This window comes from Periophthalmus magnuspinnatus, chromosome 3, assembly GCF_009829125.3.
Source record: "Periophthalmus magnuspinnatus isolate fPerMag1 chromosome 3, fPerMag1.2.pri, whole genome shotgun sequence".
NCBI lineage: Eukaryota > Metazoa > Chordata > Actinopteri > Gobiiformes > Gobiidae > Periophthalmus > Periophthalmus magnuspinnatus.
In genome coordinates, this window is record NC_047128.1 from 7,943,867 (window position 1) to 7,963,254 (window position 19,388).

Here is a 19,388-nt window from a genome sequence, read left to right on the forward strand (position 1 = left end):
CTTTTTTTCTTTCATTTTTCCTTCCATCCTTCCTTCTTCAGTTGGCACATAAGTAGACCATTTTAAGACCTGCAGTTTGATAATAAACAGGTGCGTCACAGAGCACAATTACAGATAGTTGTACACCAGATCCCTCCCATTAGAAAGTTTTACAATATCCATGCATGGGCAAAATAACAAAATAACATGGAGAAATTGGAATCATGTGGGGAACTCATATATTTGTATTAGTGAATGGCCAAAGGAGGAGGGATATTCAGTTCAGTTCAATTCAATCCCCCAATTGGAACAGAACAATAAAATTGGCAAAAGAACAATAAAACACTGAGGTGTCCTATCTTGCTAGTATTAAATGTCAGGGAGAAGAGGTGGGTTTTCAGTATAGTCTTAAACAGTGTTAAAGACTCAGAGGAAAGACAAAGGAAAGGAGGAAAGACGAGGAAAGAGGGAGTCCTGATGAGCTAGTACAAATAAATATTGTCTTGTCAAATTATTACAAAGTATCTGTGTTCCACGTCTATGTTTTTTCATTTAATTTAATGTGTACATAACCTTATATGTTATGTTTATTCATGCAGTGAACCTTTATATCATTCATACCTTGCCTGATTTGCACTAGATAACTACTGATAAATGCTGCTTGGATTACAATGAATTTCACAGACCATATTTCGTGTTTTCATTGAACCGATCCACACCTGTGACATATGAAGAAGGGAGACAGTTTGATGGATGTGCCTCAGTTGGAGCAGAAACAGTGAATAAGTGTCTGGGTGTGCCTGAGTTTGGAGTGATTAAAGTGACCATTACAAAGGTCAGACCCACAGCTTTAATGCATTAAACTGTGTACATGAGCCGTCAAAACTGCAGCCAAGAATCCGGGCTATTCAAGAGTTCACTGCTGGAGACAAACCATAACATTGTAATTAGTCAAAATCAGTCCAGTTGTGTCCAGTGTATTGAGGATGGAAAAAACATTTGCATGGACAGAAATCTTGCAGTAAAACAGCCTACAGTTGCACTTATATGTTACTATATGGCCAATATTCTTTTTTATTTGATCATAAGGCACATTCCTGTTTCTGATGCTTTGGATCTGGCCAAAGGCTCCACATCCTGGGATTGGAACTAAACAAGTCCCTGCACATTTTGTGACAAATGAAAGGTGCACTATGTAACTTTTCTGGTGGAGGGGTCCGGCACCTGCTCATCTCCACAGAGGTGTTACTGCTTTCACTGAAACAGTATAAAATATATCAACCTCCTTGGAGACAAGCAATACCCGCAGGATCATAAAGGTATTTACCAACAATAGAAACACCTGTCAATTAATAAATATGTAGAAATTCAAAGCCATAAGATCTACCAAGTCAAGAAGGTGGTGGACCCTCTTCAAGAAAAGTTACATAAAGCAAGTTTAAGTGTATTAAAAATTAAAGGTAATCTTTATGCAGAATTTTTTTTTATTTTTATGATAACTCATCAGCAGCAGAAGATTCCAGCACGTTTTCTGGCCCCCGCATGATGTTTCAAGTCATGTTTAATTCGCTAAAAGTGAAGTTAAAGTGCGAAGTGGGCGCATGGCTCACCATCTCCAGTCAAAGCCCTCCCCTTCCTCCTCGCTCTGAGGCGGTGGGTTCCAGTATAAAACCAGAGCGCGCGCCTCTGCTCGTCCTGGTGCTGGAGCTGCGCAGCGGACAAGCACACCGCCTGAAGAGCAGCAGCAAGAGCGGCACAAGGATCTCTCCAAAAACAAATTAATCACTGTTTTTCTTTATTATTCTAGTGTCTTGCTTCAATTTTCTTTTATCTATTGTATGCATTTTGCCAATATGTCTAAGACGCTCACCGGGTTGCTCGTGGCTCTGTGCGTAACGAGCGCGTTTTCAGGGAACACCAAAAACAAAAGACAGAGTGGTCAGTATCAAGTGTATCCACAACTCCATGAAATTGCATCGGGCTCTTCAGGTGAGACTTTTTAGAATTTAAAAACTGTAGCAGTCATTATTCCACTGTAGCTCACTGTTTTACTAGGCCTGAATACTAAACTTAATTGTTGTTGTTGTTGTTGCTGTTGTTGTTGTTGTTGTTGAAATGTGTCTTAAAACTCATAATATTGAACTTACTTTGGTCAGACGGATGTGAGGAGAATGGGGTGTCATACAGAGTAAATGAGCAGTGGGAGAAGCCGTACCGCGGGAGTACACTGTTGTGCACCTGCAGTTCAACCTCAGGCATCAAGTGTAAAACAAAACCCGCAGGTCAGTAGCCTAAAGAAGTAGTCTATAATATGTTCCGTGCCGGGTTCAACAAACAATGTTGACCTTTCGTTATCCTTCGGACCTCCTGCACAGTTGAGGAGACGTGCTACGACAAGTACAATGACCGGACGTACCGGGTCGGTGAAACCTACGAGAGGCCAAAGGACGGAATGATATGGGACTGCTCGTGCATCGGCTCTGGGCGCGGCAAAATCAGCTGCACCATCGCAAGTGAGTGTCGTTACCAAATTAAACGACTGCACTGGTTTTATCACTTTGTTCCCAATATGAAATACTTTGCCCAAATTAGAAAGTGACAAGTGTGTGTTGTTTGCAGACCGCTGTCATGAATCTGGGAGGTCGTATAAAATCGGAGACACTTGGCAAAGACCCCACGAGACTCAGAACTACATGCTGGAATGTGTCTGTTTGGGCAATGGCAAAGGAGAGTGGACCTGCAAACCCCTGGGTATATCTTATATATATATCTGGGTATTTCTTTAGTATAACAGAAGGACTTAGCACTTTTCACCGTACCCTACAGAGTGGGATATTTCTGAGAAGCATGATTCTGTAGCAAATATTTGCCATTACTGACATCAGAAACAAATCAATACAAAACAAATCAAAAGTTCATCTGAGGATTTCCTTTCGCAATACTTTCACATGAGTGAGGTACATAGCTTAATGGCCTAAAATGATAAATCCTTAACAATTTTCAAATGGATTAGATTTTGATTTGGCTTTATGTGGTTTTCAAAGGTAATTAAAGCTATCGGTCTCTTCTGCAAATCACATCTCATTATGATTGATTAAATCAGCCTGCCACTCACTCAGAACGTGACAGAGGCTGACCAATAGGAGGAGTGGGTGGGAAAAGTAAACAGCATTTATCAGTGTTCCAGGACTGCACCAAAACACTGAATTGTTTTAGGTTTATCCTATATTGTGATATCACCCACACATAACTGTCACCTTTTGACTGAATGATTCTAGCGCTTGTTAACATTGTCTTTTTGTCTGTTATATGTAGCTGAGCGTTGCTATGACAACGGAGGAGCTTCCTCGTACATGGTTGGTGAGACGTGGGAGAAATCATACCAGGGCTGGATGATGCTGGACTGCACCTGTGTGGGAGAGGGCAATGGCCGCATCACCTGCACATCTAGAAGTAAGTAAATAAATATATCTTTTAAAAAGAAAAACAGACAGACTGAATAAGATTTTAAATGCATACATTTGTGGTCATTAGTTACCACATAGCTGATTAGCCCTGAGCTTTCAAACTTTTAATATCCTTTTTTTCCCGGAAAGTCTTGGAATAATGAATGAGAAACTTCGGGGGTGGGTGATCACTATTGAGCTCCATATCACAGTGGCAGAAAGTGAGCAGGGCTAAAAGTTAAAACCTAAACATGTTCATAAATCATGGTTTGAAATCAGGTACTAGCCCTTTAAGAACTACACAACTAATCTTGATGTCATGGATTAGGATTGCAACTTTCTGCCAGTTTCTTTTTTTCTTATGCATTGTAAGTCTAGAACTTATCCTTGGGTTTTAGCTTGATGAAAAATGTGCACTGTTGCCATACTTATCAATTCAAAACAGTTGTTTCTTTTAAATGGTTAAAAGTCTTCAAAATGTTGCCTCTAAAACACAAAGTTGATATCCATGAGTTTTATTGGACTGGATATTTAGGATTTTCCTCCTTTTCAGACCGTTGTAATGACAAGGCCATGCAGCAGTCCTATCGCATTGGACAGACCTGGAGGAAGGTGCACACTGATGGACACATGGTGGAGTGTGTGTGTTTGGGCAACGGCCGAGGAGAGTGGAAATGTGAAAGAGATGCAGCACGATCAGGTAAGGAATTAATCACAATCTTTATAATAACCATACAACATGACATTTGACACAGCAGTTCATAAAATATATATGTGCCAACTGTCTCAATACAAGTAAAATACATATTTTTATGTCATCTATGTCCGATCTATAACTCCATCCTCAGACCCAAATCAAAACAAAGAAAACAACCAGTGTGTTTGTTTCAGCGTAGTTAGCTCCTCCCTTCAGTTAGATATAAGCAGTGTCCTCCAATAATCTGCCCAGAACTGAAAAAGCTGCTTGGATGAGCAGCGAAACGTCTTCACTCCTATAACGTTTTTGTCCAGTTCACAGATTTGTTTCTTTTACTAAGTATATATATGTGCTTTTTGATGATTATAGACACAAAAAATGTAATGCTAACTCATTTTAAATATGTAATGTCATATTTTTATATTTAATTAATTTGTTTATATTTAATTACTATGTTGATGCAAAGGAGACCATATATATTTTAAGATGAACTATTAAAAGGTATACTCTCACATCATATATTTAAATGGGGTTAACATCTTTTTTTTTTGTTTACTTGTTTGTAGTTGGGCTTATGTTCTATTCGTTTGTCCATTTTGTGTATTGCTGCATTGTGTTGTACTGTCTGAGGCCTCGTTTAAATTTCACTTTATATTATGAAGCAGGTCCATGCTCCATTCCCATTTCTTCAGTGTAAAATGAATAAACCTTGAGCATGTAATTTATTTTCATTGCTGTTTTGATAGGCCCTATAGGCTCGGGTACTGTGGTACTGACGCCAGTGCTGACCCCACTGCTGCCCCAGCCTCTGCCTCAGCCCCTGCCTCCTACTGAAGGCAGCTGTAGAACCGACTCTGGAGCTACTTTCTTTGATGGACAGAGATGGATCAGGAATCAGGGATCTCAACAGATGCTCTGCACCTGCCTGGGCAATGGAGTCACTTGTGAGGAGTGGGGTATGTGTTAGCCGTACCTTTTTATGTACGGTATGTACAGATACCGTACCAAAAAATACTCAAGTAAAAGTATAGCATGAAAAAATCTACAAGTAAAAGCATTAAAGTACTCATTTAATAAGTTTGCAAGTATTTTGAAAATATTTTGAGATCTAATAGAGCTTTTAATGTGGTGATTCTGATAAAGATTTTTGCTCAAATTTGTCCAAAAGAAAAAATACATTTTTAATTTATTTTTTTTAGATGGTTGTTATTTGTATGTTTTCATTAGTTCAAACTATGACCATGTTAAAAATAAATCAGCCTTTTCAGCAGGTCTCAAACACTAATAAAAATACTTGTACTTTTCAGTCTAGTTCAAAATGTAGTGAAATAGACAAGTACATATACCTGATCTCAAATGTAGTGGAGTAAAAGTAAAATTTTACTTAAGTAAAATAGATATACCTAACATTTATTCTTAAGTACAATACTTTACTGCTTGTATTTCATTACATTCCACCATTGGTTAAGCCACACCATTAGCACCCTACATTTCTGAGCACAAATCCAGTTATCTGTTTAATCATTCTCTACATTGTTTATGCAGAGGCCACTAGCCAGGTGTATGGTGGGAATTCCAATGGGCAACCCTGTGCATTTCCATTCGTCTTTATGGGAAAGACCTATTACTCCTGCACATCTGATGGACGCTCTGACGGTCAGCTTTGGTGCTCCACAACCTCTGACTATGAAAGAGACCAGCAGTACTCCTTCTGCACTGAGAAGTATGGTGAGTGCGTTTGTAATGTGCATTGTAATACATATCATTGCATGAATCAAAGCAAAAATATATTGTATTTTTTCCTACATTATCCAAAGTTCCTGCAGAAAGTCTACATTTTTAGATGGAAGGTCTGAAACTTTCTATGGCATAAAACGTACCTGTTTCCGTGGAGACAAGCAGGCGACACCAATAACTAAATATTTTTAGAAATTAAAATGCCTATATTTGAGTAAATGCAAGATAGATATGATTAAAACTATGTAACATTCCAAACAGTAACAAAGCAGCAAAATATTCAAGACACAAGCAAGTGGCATATGCTCCACCAGCAAAATTCCACAGTGCCACTTTAAAGAGCTATATCAGTGTATTGGTCATGCTAACTTGAGTGAACTTATTCTCCCAGCCATTGTGGTAACACGAGGTGGAAACTCCAACGGTGCCCTGTGTCACTTCCCATTCCTGTACAGTGGCCGTAACTACACTGACTGCACCGCTGACGGCCGCCGAGATGGAATGAGGTGGTGCGGGACGACCTACAACTATGATGGAGAGCAGAGATTTGGATTCTGTCCCATGGCTGGTGAGTACAGCGTTACGTAATATGCAGCTTATATATGGTTTTATATATATGGTTTTAGTTTTAGAGAATGATTAAGGCTTAGTAACTAAAGGAGTAAACTTAGTAGTAGGGTGTAGGGATTAATTACATGATTACTAAGCCTGAATCGGTGTGTTTATTATGTATTAAGTCTGTGTTCATGCTTTGTTAAGGTTTTTAAAATAGTAGTTATTATAAAGCAGCAGTGGAACATAACAAAGTAAAAGTAGTAAAGTACTGTTCTTAAGTATAAATTTTAGGATCTGTATTTCACTGAAGTAGATTTTAAAGTGGATACTTTGTACTTTTATTTCACTACATTTGAGAGCAGATATCTACTGTATACTTTCTACTTCACGACCTTTTTGAACTGGACTAAAAAGTAAAAGTATTTTTTATTATTGAGACCTGCTGATAAGAGGGTTTCTCTTTAACACATTTGTAGTTTGAGCAAACAAAAATACACAAAAAAAATAGTTACAGAAAACAAACAATGGTTATATCACAATCATTTAATTAGAACTTTTATTAGACCTCAAAATCTGCACAAAATACTCTTTACTTTTTAAGTGCATTTTTAAGATATTTTAATACTTTTACCTAAGTAAATTTTGTGTGTGATACTTTTACTTTTACTTGAGTATTTTTTGCTCTGATGTCTGTACTTCTGCTTGTACTTTACTCTACAAAATCAAGTACTTCTTCCACCCCTGTTATAAAGTGATACCATATGGATGGTTTTGAACTCTTTGCTCCTCCCAAGCCTGTTCAAAGGATGTGCAGGTAACATAACTTTGATGGAGTAACCATTCATTAGAGAGACTAACTGATATGGGGAAGTGTTGCTGGGAATGGACTAAACTGTATATGGTCCTTTTTATGTCAGGCCTTTTTAAAAACAACTTGATATAGAACATACTAAATTTGAATGATGCATCATTTGTCTCACCTCCCTTTTCTCTGCAGCTCATGAGGAGGTGTGCACCACGAGTGATGGAGCCATGCATCGCGTTGGGGATAAATGGGACAAACGGCACGATGTCATGGGTCACATGATGGAGTGCACATGTCTGGGGAACGGCCGAGGAGAGTGGAGCTGCATCGCGTACTCCCAGCTCAGAGGTTGGGACTGAAACTGACTATGAAACTGTCAAAACTATCTCCCCTAGTTATTTAATGTGACTCCAAAGCTTGTAAAGAATTCGTCTTACATTTTATCTTTTTACCCAAACTATCTTTGTAACTACATTAGAGAGGTCTAAATCGCTGCAAACCTTATAATCTTTTTTTCAGTAAAAACTATACATCTGATCCAGAAATTATGTATAATCCAAACAGTCTATGTCTTTTTCTTTATCTTCGAAATATTGTTAGCTGTGCCCTTGATGCATGGTTGAATGTATTTTGAAGAATTCATTGCAGTTTTCCAACAAATTTTTTTTGCAAAAGACATAGTTTAGTACAAAGTAGGGTTATCAAAAAATCGATACCCATATGCTTTTTGATACTACAACTAGTATCAAGTAGACACTAGTTAAAAAAGTATTGAATGATGATGAAAACACATACACAGGACAAATGAGACCTTGATCTATATGAGAAGTACAAGATCACATGGTAATAAAAATAATTTTGTGCTAAACACTACATTTTCACTACATGGTCAAAGTTGACTTTGATATTTTAGTGTTATGACAACACTAGTTCATATTACACATTTTAAACATGTCTAGGAGCATTACGACTTCAGACTGAAATATAAACAGCTAAATTTATGCAAGAACCCAATGCATCTCAGAGGTATAAATGAGGCTACATAATATGCCCCAATGGAGGCAATACATCATAGCTCCCATTGTTTTCCCTCCTATTTCCATTTTAATCACACACCTGAACTAATAATGTTACTTCTACAAAACTGTCAGAGCTGTCCATAACAGTTATTTAATACAACCCGAGAGCTTGTGAGTTACCTGTTAACTAGATTTCTCTTTTCCCTTTGGCCTTGTTAACAGACCAGTGCATTGTGGATGGATACACTTATGAAACCAACCAGGAGTTCTCCAAGCGCCACGATGCGGGCTACATGATGAACTGCACCTGTTTTGGACAGGGCCGTGGGCGCTGGAAGTGTGATGCTGTTGGTGTGTAAACTTGTATTATTAGTTTGAAAACAGTTGGTGTGTTTGAAACATTCAGAAATTATTTGGTTTTGTAATCAGATCAGTGCCAGGAACCTCAAACCAAAGCCTTCTATCAGATCGGAGAGTCGTGGGATAAGTCTATAAATGGCATTCGCTATCGCTGCTACTGCTATGGGAATGGGAATGGGGAGATGAGATGTGAGCCTCTGACAACTTCCCCAGGTAAGAAAAGTTTAAAGTTGTAATACATCAATGAGTTTTTAGAATAATTCTAACTTGAGATGAAACACCACATAAAATATTAAAAGTAAAATACAACAAACTCCCTAAAGAATACACACATAGGAAAAACTAGTGCGTAATTATCCCTCCTCTGTTTCATAATTTATTTGTCACAAAATCAACTTTCTATAGTAGCTCACAGTATAATGACAAAAAACTCTTGTTGTTTAACTGATAATTGAAAAGTGGTGGGCATCTCTTAAAATGTGCTTTTTAAAAAACCTTATAGAGTGCAAGTAAAAAAACTGCCCACCATTATTGTATCAATATTTTTTGTCTCCTTAAATTATGTGTGTATAGTAAAGAAAGATGAGGGTTTTTTTTATTGTAAATTATTCAAAAAGCAGTACTATATCAAATGAGTGACAAGTTTCAAAGTCATTACTCAAGTTACCATTTTTAAAGTGCACGTACCACAGTGGTGTATGCTTGAAATCATGAGGTCACAGGAAAGACAAACTTATGAATATAGAGCAGCCATGTTAAAAGGGACTTTGACATATCCCGTGGGTTGGCCCTGGTTTAGCACCATCTAGGGATTTGGTTTTGTCCCAAAGAAGACTCTAAAACCAAGTGTTTTTCACTGACACAGCAGTGCTTAAGTTGAATTTTTTAAGTTTCATCATATCCTCACATCATGGTGTTTTCAGATGGCTACAGACCAGTGCAAGTGATCATCACAGAGGCAGGGAAGCAGCCGGACTCCCACCCCATCCAATGGAACCCACCCACATCGGTCCACATCACCCAGTACATCCTGAAATGGAGAATCGTGAGTTATAGTAGTATAGTACAGATGTCTTTTATAACATTAAATTGGGAAATAATTGTTGTACATTAATTTAATATCTAAATAATTGGTGTACATTAACGATCCAAATAAGTTCAGGTATTCATTGAAGTAAGTCAGTGTGAGATTTTGTTTTGCTTGTCTTTTAAATTAAGAAAAGTTTATGTAGTTTATGTATAGCACAGTTCATACACAAAGTAATTCAAAGTGCTTTTTAGAATAAGAAAGACATTAAAATCACAACACAAACAAATAAAACATAAATAATCATCATAAAGTTAACTGAAGACTGCAGAATAAAAACCCATCAGTCATATGCACAGCTGAACAGAATTGGTTTGAGCCTGGATTTAAACACTGTCAAAGTAGAGGCCATTTTCAGGAATACATATAATAAATAAATTGCATATTGTTTTATGAGTAAGTACAAGTATATTCTTGAATTTACAATGCTGTTTTTAGTTAATACAGGTGGGTTTCATTACATTCAAATCACAAGAACATCTGTGCAAATCATTTTTACACTTTGGGTGAGATCAATGCATCACTGGAGCATGAGACATTAAAAGTGATAGCCCTGTCATAAAGTGATCTGAATGTTCTGCATACACAACACAGTCTGCTCCTCCCCCTTTCACTTTCTGTTTGAAAACCTCAAACATGGTGGAACCACTGGAATGTTTTCAAACATAATTGAAGTCCAGCCGATTTCCTTTTAAGGGCTTTGTACATGTTTTTTTTGGAGAGATGACTTCCTCCTCCCCATCACGCTTTCAAGCTGTGAATTTAGTGCTTGGTTTTCCTACTCTGTGTAAAGCTACTGGACAAGCAGGATGTTAGTCAAAGGAATCCCAAGTCCAAAATACACTATCACGTAGGAGGTTAGTTATTTTTTTCTGATTTCAGTGTTTACTTTAATCTGGTCTATTACTATTGAAAGTAAAAATGCACACCCAGACGTCTTTTCAACTTTGCTTACATACATACAGATTGTATTTATTGTACCTTTTCCAGTCAATGGTTCACAAGTCCGTAAATAGATGGCTTTGAGTCATTTCCAAGCCTGGATGGAGAACAAGGGTCGTGTCAGGAAAACAAGGAAATTCCTATCTCAAAGCATTAAGTACTAAAAGCTGCATAATGTAACCTTTCTGGGTGAGGAAGTGTCCACCATCAACCTGTCTCCACGGAAACATTATTGCTTTGTCAGAAATGTTCCACACTAGCATTAAACCAATAGTGCATTTATTTCACAGGTGTTTTATTGCAAAAAAAAAAGTAGAAAAACTTTTTTCTCTGAGTGGGGTTGCTTCTCCACTAATTTGATCTGTAACTTGTGTCTTCATAGAGATAGATGAATGTAATGCCATATTGTGAAGCATTCTATGCAAAGCAATAACATGGTGTACCTTTGAACTCTTAATATTCAATTAGTATCACATTTTGTAAACAGGACAGTTACTTTTCACAGTGAAGCTTATAGACACCAGTAGAAAAAAAAAACTGCTGAAGCCAGTAGAATCCGACAACACCAGCATTACATCTAAAAATAGTAAATAGACTGAAAAGGCTGATTTAAAATATAAGTCAAGTATAGATAACACGTTCTAACTTCTTCTAGAAAAATACCCGTGCACCTTGGAGGGAGGCAGTCATCCCAGGACACCTGAACTCTTACACCATCAGTGGGCTGCGTCCTGGTGTCACCTACGAGGGTCAGCTCATCAGCATCCTCCAATATGGCCGCCGAGAGGTTACACGCTTTGATTTCACCACCACATATGGTTCCTGTGAGTAGCCAATCAGAATGACCCTTTTAATATACCTTAATGTTGCAGGAAGTCTCTTTTTGCCAGATAAGGTTATTAGGATTTTTTTCATCATGTCAATGTTTCGTCTTTATAGTAAATTTAAATTAATAAATCTTTATAGTCATATTATATGGAGAAAAAAAAATTGAGTTGCTGTTTGGTTTTGCAATGCAATGAAAAAAAAAGCATAGAAATAAATCTTTTCTGTCAATACGTCAATGTTTTTTCTACAGCCCCAATTCCAATGAAGTTGGGACGCTGTGTAAAACGTAAATAAAAAGACAGAATACAATGATTTGCAAATCCTTTTCAACTTATATTGAGCTCAATAAACTACAAAGACATGATATTTAATGTTCAAACTCATTAACTTTATTATTTTTATGCAAATATTCACTCATTTTCAATTTGATGTCTGCAACACGTTCCAATAAAGCTGGGACAGGGACATGTTTACCACTGTGTCAATCAATAAGCATTTGAAGGACACTAATTGTTGAAGCTTTGCAGGAGTAATCCTTTCCCATTCTTGGTGAATGTACAACTTCAGTTGCTCAACAGTCCGGGTCTCTGTTGTCATATTTTGCGCTTCATAATGCGCCACACGTTTTCAGTGGGAGACAGGTCTGGACTGCAGGCAGGCCAGTCTAATACCTGCACTCTTACTACGAAGCCATGCTGTTGTAACATGTGCAAAATGTGGCTTGCTGAAATAAGCAGGGACGTCCCTGAAAAAGATGTTGCTTGGATGGCAGCATATGTTGCTCCAAAACCTGTATGTACCTTTCTGCATTAATGGTGCCTTCACAGATGTGCAAGTTACCCATGAGATTGGGCACTAACACACCCCCATGCCATCACAGATGCTGGCTTTTGAATTTTGCACTGATAACAATCTGGATGATTCTTTTCCTCTTTAGCTCGCAGAACACAACTTCCCTGATTTCCAAAAACAATTTGAAATGTGGATTTGTTAGACCACAGGACACTTTTCCACTTTGCGTCAGTCCATCTCAGGTGAGCCCAGGCCCAGAAAAGCCGGCAGCATTTCTGGGTGTTATTGATATATATGACTTTCACTTTGCATGGTACAGTTTTAACTTGGAGATGTAGCGACAAACTTTGTTAACTGACAAAGGTTTCCTGAACTGTTCCTGAGCCCATATGGTGATATCCTTTACACATTCATGTCTGTTTTTAATACAGTACCGTTTGAGGGATCGAAGGTCATGGGCATTCAATGTTAGTTTTCGGTCTTGCTGCTTACGTGCAGAGATTTCTCCAGATTCTCTAAATCTTTTGATGATACAGTGAGGCAAAGAAGTATTTGAATAGCCTGTGATTTTGCAAGTTCTCCCACTTAGAAATCATGGAGGGGTCTGAAATTTTCATCTTAGGTGCATGTCCACTGTGAGAAACATAATCTAACAAAAATCTGTAAATCACATTGTATGATTTTTAAAAATAAAATATTTGTATGTTACTGCTGCAAATAAGTATTTGAACACTTGAGAAAATGTTAAAATGTTAATATTTGGTACAGTAGCCTTTCTTTGCAATTACAGAGGTCAAACATTTCCTGTAGTTTTTCACCAGGTTTGCACACACTACAGGAGGGATTTTGGCCCACTCCTCCACACAGATCTTCTCTAGATCAGTCAGGTTTCTGGGCTGTCGCTGAGAAACACGGAGTTTGAGCTCCTTCCAAAGATTTTCTATTGGGTTTAGGTCTGGAGACTGGCTAGACCACTATAACCTCCTTGGTTATCCTGGCTGTGTGCTTGGGGTCACTGTCATGTTGGAAGACCCAGCCATGACCCATCTTCAATGCTCTAACTGAGAGAAGGAGGTTGTTCCCCAAAATCTTGCAATACACGGCACCGGTCATCCTCTCCTTAATACAGTGCAGTCGTCCTGTTCCATGTGCAGAAAAACACCCTCAAAGCATGACGCTACCACCCCCATGCTTCACAGTAGGGATGGTGTTCTTTGGATGGTACTCGTCATTCTTCTTCCTCCAAACACGGCGAGTGGAGTTAAGACCAAAAAGTTCTATTTTGCAGCTAACAACCTCAAACTGGTGCTTCTAATTTAGGTTAATAAGTGGAGTGGAGGTGGATTTTTTAAAGGTGGACTAACAGGTCTTTGATGGTCAGAATTCTAGCTGATAGACAGGTGTTCAAATACTTATTTGCAGCAGTAACATACACTTTTTTTTTTTTTTTTTTTAAATCATACAATGTGATTTCCAGATTTTTTTTCAGATTATGTCTCTCACAGTGGACATGCACCTAAGATGAAAATTTCAGACCCCTCCATGACTTCTAAGTGGGAGAACTTGCAAAATCACAAGGTGTTCAAATTTGCCCCACTGTAAATTTGCCCCACAATTTGCCCCACTGTATTATGGACTGTAGATGATGAAATCCCTAAATTCCTTGCAACTGTACATTGAGAAACGTTGTTCTTAGACTGTTGGACTATTTGCTCACGCAGTTGCTCACAAAGTGGTGAACCTTGCCCCATCCTTTCTAGTGAATGACTGAGCCCTTCGGGGATGCTCCTTTTATACCCAATAATGCCACTTACCTGTTTCCAATTAACCTCATCACCCATGGAATGTTCCAAACAAGTGTATTTTAAGCATTCCTCAACTTTCCCATTCTTTTGTTGCCCCCCAGCTTTATTGGAACGTGTTGCCGGCATCAAATTGAAAATGAGTGAATATTTGCATAAAAACAATAAAGTTTATCAGTTTGAACATTAAATATAATGTCTTTGTAGTTTATTCAGTTCAATATAGGTTGAAAAGGATTTGCAAATCATTGTATTCTGTATTTTTTTTTTAGGTTTTACACAGTGTCCCAACTTCATTGAAATTGGGGTTGTAAATATAAATCCAGGAAAGTAGCTATACTATGGTGGACTTAAAACACTATTTATGAGTTTCAAGCTGCGGCAGCAGCCCTCTGTTGCCATAGAAATTAAGCATTTCAGATCAAAATATTATGTCGTTTTTAATGAGGAAGTGTCCTCACAAAATTCTTCAATTTAAGAAGGACCTACCTATTATTTCAAATTCTGTTCCAACAATGTCTAAGTTTAGCCATGTATAATTTGCAGGCTCAATGTTATTTTCTGTTAAGTAAAATAAACTGTATCTTCTTGTCTTCAGTGGAGACTGCAGAGGGAGAGACCACACCTCTTCCTCCAGTGGTAGACACCTCTGAGTCCGTCACAGAAATCACCTCCAACAGTTTTGTAGTCTCATGGACCTCTGCTGCTGCTACCGTCTCCGGCTTCAGAGTGGAGTATGAGCTGAGTGAAGATGGGGCCAAACGAAACACTTTGGGTAAAAAGATGACACCAAAAATTGAAATGTCAAAAAACTTACTAAAAACAACCCACTAATAATTTTATTTTATTTTTAATACTGCTATACTGCATTATACACAGCACACCTGTGGTCAAACTACAATACTAAAGTATTGATAATGAATTTCATGAACATAAAAAATGCCGATGTTTAATCAGTGCAGTTTAACAGAAAAATATACACATCTCTTCTTCCAAAGTCTGAACTCTGCTCCAAATGCTTTCATTGACAGGGGATTGACTGAAGACCTCTCCTTTAAAAACGCCAGGCTGACTATTGACAATTAGACATGACTGAATCCTGATTCAAATTCTATAAATTGTCCGGTCCTTCTACTTACTAAAGCATCATGTAATATAAAATGTTGAAAAATCATAAATATTTTATATCTATTTCTTCAGATCTTCCTCGTACCTCCACGTCTGTTACCATCGGCGACCTCCTGCCTGGGCGCCGCTATAACGTGAATGTCTATGAGCTTCCAGAACAAGGAGAACCTAACCTCATCCTCACTACTTCACAGACTACAGGTTTGCCTTTATTTTTATTTAGTCAACAATATTACAACAGCACCCCTAGTGGATGAGTACAGTTATTAGGAGCCAGTCTAGAAGTAACAGGAATACCAATACAGTTATTATTAGTGTTAAATTATTTTATACAGTGTTTTTCCACCCTCAAGGCACTCAAAGCATTTTACAGTAAGGAAATACTCACTCATTCACACACACATTCATACTCTGGTGTACGCAGGTACTGGGCATGAGGGGGGTTAAGTGTCTTGTCTATGGACACAGCGGCAGCATTCATCTGTGAGAGCTGGAATCACACCGCTAACCGGTGGGTTAGTGGATCTGACCGCTCTACCAATGATTTTTGTGTCGAGAGTGAGATTTGAACAACCAACCTTCAGATCAGAGAACACTCTACCAACTGTCGCCCCAAAAATAGACTGTTACAGTTGCATTTTAGGAGATGAGATTTTAAAAGATCATAAAATAAAATAGGCGCCAGTTTTAACATTTTTATAAACTTAAGTACAGTGTTTATGTCTGTTGGTATTTATTATTATTATTATTATAAAAATGTATTTTGCATTTCGTTTCCTCAGCTCCAGATACTCCTGCCCAACATGTTGTCGACGATGTGACTGAGACTTCCATCCGCATCAGCTGGTCACGCCCTCAGGCTCCTGTCACTGGTAATTAACTACATCAAGGACTACATTCTCAAAATACAGTGTAAACATTACTATATTATGTATGAAGATGAGTATGGAAGAGAAAGTAATATTTAAAAGATGTTATGAGACTTTGTAGGTGAACGGTTTTGGGGCTTTGTATTATGTGTATTTTAGGTTATCGTGTGGTGTACACTCCGTCAGTAGAAGGAAGTAGCACAGAACTGATGCTGCTTAACACAGAAACCTCCGTGAACCTGGTTGACCTTCTGCCCGGGCATCTGTACAACATCAGCATTTATTCCATGAAGGACCAGATGGAGAGTGAGCCCATCTTTGTACAAGTCAACACTGCAGGCTCCCCTCTGCCAGGTATGCAACAAATATATTAAAATCCTCTTGTATTTATTTTATCTTTTCATATTTTTTTTCAGTGAGATAACTGAATTTTGTTAACGTTACTCTCTGTAACTTTATGGATGTAGCATCTGCCATCTGCTTATCTCAATGGAAATCTTATTGATTTTGCTGGAATATTCCATAATATATCATTAAACCTGTCAATCTCCATTGAGACCAGCAGGTAATGGTACCAGCCCATGTTTCGGGTCATATCTGTGTAAAGGTGATATTTTACCAGAAACAAAAATCCCTGTTATCAAATAAATACATATGTTTAATGGCATATTGTGGAACATTCCAGACAAAGTAATAACCTCTCCATGGAGAAAAGCTGATGTGTGACCCTTGCCTAATAAGTCACATAGTGCATCTTTATTTATTTATTTATTTATTAATCTTTCTATTTTTATTTTGCTAACATTAATGAAAGAATTAAGGTCCGAAGATGAAGGGTCACAAATCAGTTCCAGCGAAGGTAAAGAGACGGGTTGTGGCAGGAAGGGCATCTGATGTAAAATTTACTCCACATTAGTGTACAAATCATTACATGCTACATGTTGTAAACATAGTAACTTGTTGAAAGTAATGTACGAAGTCCAGAGTCAGAGCTATTTGTATTCTGTGTATATTATAATCACAGTATGCATGCAAATATGTGCCAGCTCCAGCCATATTATTGCACAGCCTGAGGCCTAAACACAATGTCCTAGTGTCTGTGAGAAAGTGTTTGACAAAACAACAGCTGTATCTTCTGTAGCATCACTGTCTTTCTCAGCCTATTATAGTGGCCCCTGTCCAGCCTTATGGCAAACATGGATGGATGAAGATGTATTTGAGCAGTAATTAGAAGAAAACAGATCATATCAACTCGCATAGTTAGAGATTTGTATCTTTTGCATATTTTGGTCTGCACAGATAAACTTATGGCTTTATTAAAATGGAAGACCAAGACTGAGTGAATATTGTCTTTAGTTCATGCAAAAGTAGACTCCATTGTCTGTAACTGTATTAGCTTTTCTAGCATTTTCCTAAAATTACAATGCCCAGTATTGAACTAATATGGTGGATATTTTACTTCACAAACTTTCACTGTGTAACGTGTTTGGTTGAGGGTCTGCCACCTGCTTGTCTCCAAGGCATTGTTATTGTTTTGCATAGAATGTTCCACAGTATGGCATTAAACGTATCCATCTAGCATTTATTCAAATGCAGATGTTTTTATTACAAAAAAATACTTTGTAAACATCCATTCTTAAAGTGAGTGGAGGTGCCTCTCCAAAGAATATACTTTTAACTTGGCCTGGTGATGTCACCTGCTTGTCTCGGAGATAGAAAAGATTAATGTTGTACTGAGGACAAGCAATAACATTTCCATGGAGACAAGCAGACAATTCACCAGAAAAGTTACATCGTGCCATGTTAAGCAGGAGTTAGTACCACCAAGTTAAAACAACATAGTAACTTGAAAACAGGAAACATATCTTCAACAAACAGCTCCATGACAAATGGAGTGTACATTATTGCTGTATATAACTCCTGTATGTGCCCTGGATATTTGCAGAGGACGTCCCATCTCCCACAGACCTGCAGTTTTATGAAGTATCCGATGTGAAGATCAGCATCACCTGGACAGGACCCCCCAGTGAAGTGACAGGGTACAGGGTCACCTTCTCCCCCGTGGGACCTGACGGCTCTGACATAAGACTCCTGCAACTTCCTGTTTCTCCAAATGCATATGCAGACATCACCCACCTGCAGCCCGGAACCCTCTACCGCTTTTACATCTACGCCATCAATGGAGGGGTGGAGAGCGAGCCCCTCATGGGAGAGAAGGCAACAAGTAAAGATTTTATTTTATTTTTTTAATACTGTACATTAGAGACTAAGGATTTATTCACAAGCATTCCCTGCAAATTCATGATAGTTTATTCAGGAAAGTCATAAAAGATGCAGGGAAATCAGTTTTGGTATTGATCAAAACCTGTTTTGGCAAAATGCTAAGCAAATTCCCATGCTCAGGCTCCATGCATGAATGGGGGACTGGGGGAATATTCAATTGAATTCAATTTATTTTTGTAAAGCCCAAAATCACAACAGCAGTTGCCTTTTGGGGCTGAACATGAGAATTGACTTAACCAATCAAGAAATGGACTATGATTTGTCTGATATATGCCAGTGATTATAATGACTTTTCTAACTTTTCCTAATAAAAACTTAAATAATAATAACAATAAAAAATACTTATATCTTTTTCCCCATTTTAAAAACTATTAAAATATACTGGTTGAAGAAATGGAAACTTGAACTTGACTTTAAATATCTGAATTTTTAATCACTGATTCCAAAATGCATATCATTAACTTTTACTATAAGATTGGTGAAGCGTGTGTTTTGTTTATGTTTAGCCAAACAAGCTAGAAATTATTTTGTGGTTAATTCTTTGTTTTTATTGGTGTTATTGATATAAACTGGTAAATAACCTGCAGTATGTTGATGGTAAACTTTTAGAAGTGACTTTTTGCCTAAATTGTTAAACAAAAAAAGTACATTTATTTTTGTAACTTTTCAGAGCCCGATGCTCCGTCCAAACTCCAGTTCACAGATGTTGGTTCTGACAATGTTCTAGTAGTGTGGGAGGCTCCTCGTGCCTCAGTGTCTGGATACAGGCTGTATCTGAGCATTGAGGGCTCCAGCCCCACTGAGAAGAGGATCCCAGGGGATGTGGCCCAGTACCATCTTCGAAACCTCCGCCCCGACACACAGTACACAGCCACTCTGCACTCTGTGATTGACAATGACCTGAGTGAAGGCGTGACATCATATTTCACAACAGGTCAGTCTGAAAAAGATAACTAGACAGCTAAAAAGCTAAAGATAGCTAGCTTGGATGAGCAGTGAAACGTCTTCACTCTTACAACAATTTGTCCAGTTGACAGATTTTAACTTCGTCTTCTGCCT

General features: G+C 38.0%; 1 protein-coding gene across 2 annotated transcripts in view; it reads left to right on the plus strand.

Annotated features, from left to right (window-relative positions):
• The first annotated feature begins 1,682 nt into the window (after nt 1-1,682).
• The window catches only part of fn1b (fibronectin 1b), a 32,698-nt gene continuing 14,992 nt past the window's right edge, over nt 1,683-19,388 (plus strand). The window contains exons 1-20 of one of the 2 annotated variants that reach the window (XM_055230062.1): nt 1,683-1,968; nt 2,136-2,261; nt 2,355-2,492; nt 2,599-2,730; nt 3,295-3,432; nt 3,979-4,125; nt 4,869-5,078; nt 5,668-5,850; nt 6,251-6,427; nt 7,412-7,567; nt 8,461-8,589; nt 8,668-8,811; nt 9,522-9,643; nt 11,283-11,451; nt 14,648-14,824; nt 15,250-15,378; nt 15,960-16,049; nt 16,206-16,400; nt 17,992-18,270; nt 19,000-19,263. In XM_055230062.1, coding sequence (XP_055086037.1) covers nt 1,818-1,968; nt 2,136-2,261; nt 2,355-2,492; nt 2,599-2,730; nt 3,295-3,432; nt 3,979-4,125; nt 4,869-5,078; nt 5,668-5,850; nt 6,251-6,427; nt 7,412-7,567; nt 8,461-8,589; nt 8,668-8,811; nt 9,522-9,643; nt 11,283-11,451; nt 14,648-14,824; nt 15,250-15,378; nt 15,960-16,049; nt 16,206-16,400; nt 17,992-18,270; nt 19,000-19,263 — 3,256 coding nt within the window. In that variant the 5' untranslated portion in view covers nt 1,683-1,817. The remainder of the gene's footprint in view (nt 1,969-2,135; nt 2,262-2,354; nt 2,493-2,598; nt 2,731-3,294; nt 3,433-3,978; nt 4,126-4,868; nt 5,079-5,667; nt 5,851-6,250; nt 6,428-7,411; nt 7,568-8,460; nt 8,590-8,667; nt 8,812-9,521; nt 9,644-11,282; nt 11,452-14,647; nt 14,825-15,249; nt 15,379-15,959; nt 16,050-16,205; nt 16,401-17,991; nt 18,271-18,999; nt 19,264-19,388) is intronic. The other variant, XM_055230059.1, reaches the window with a different exon arrangement.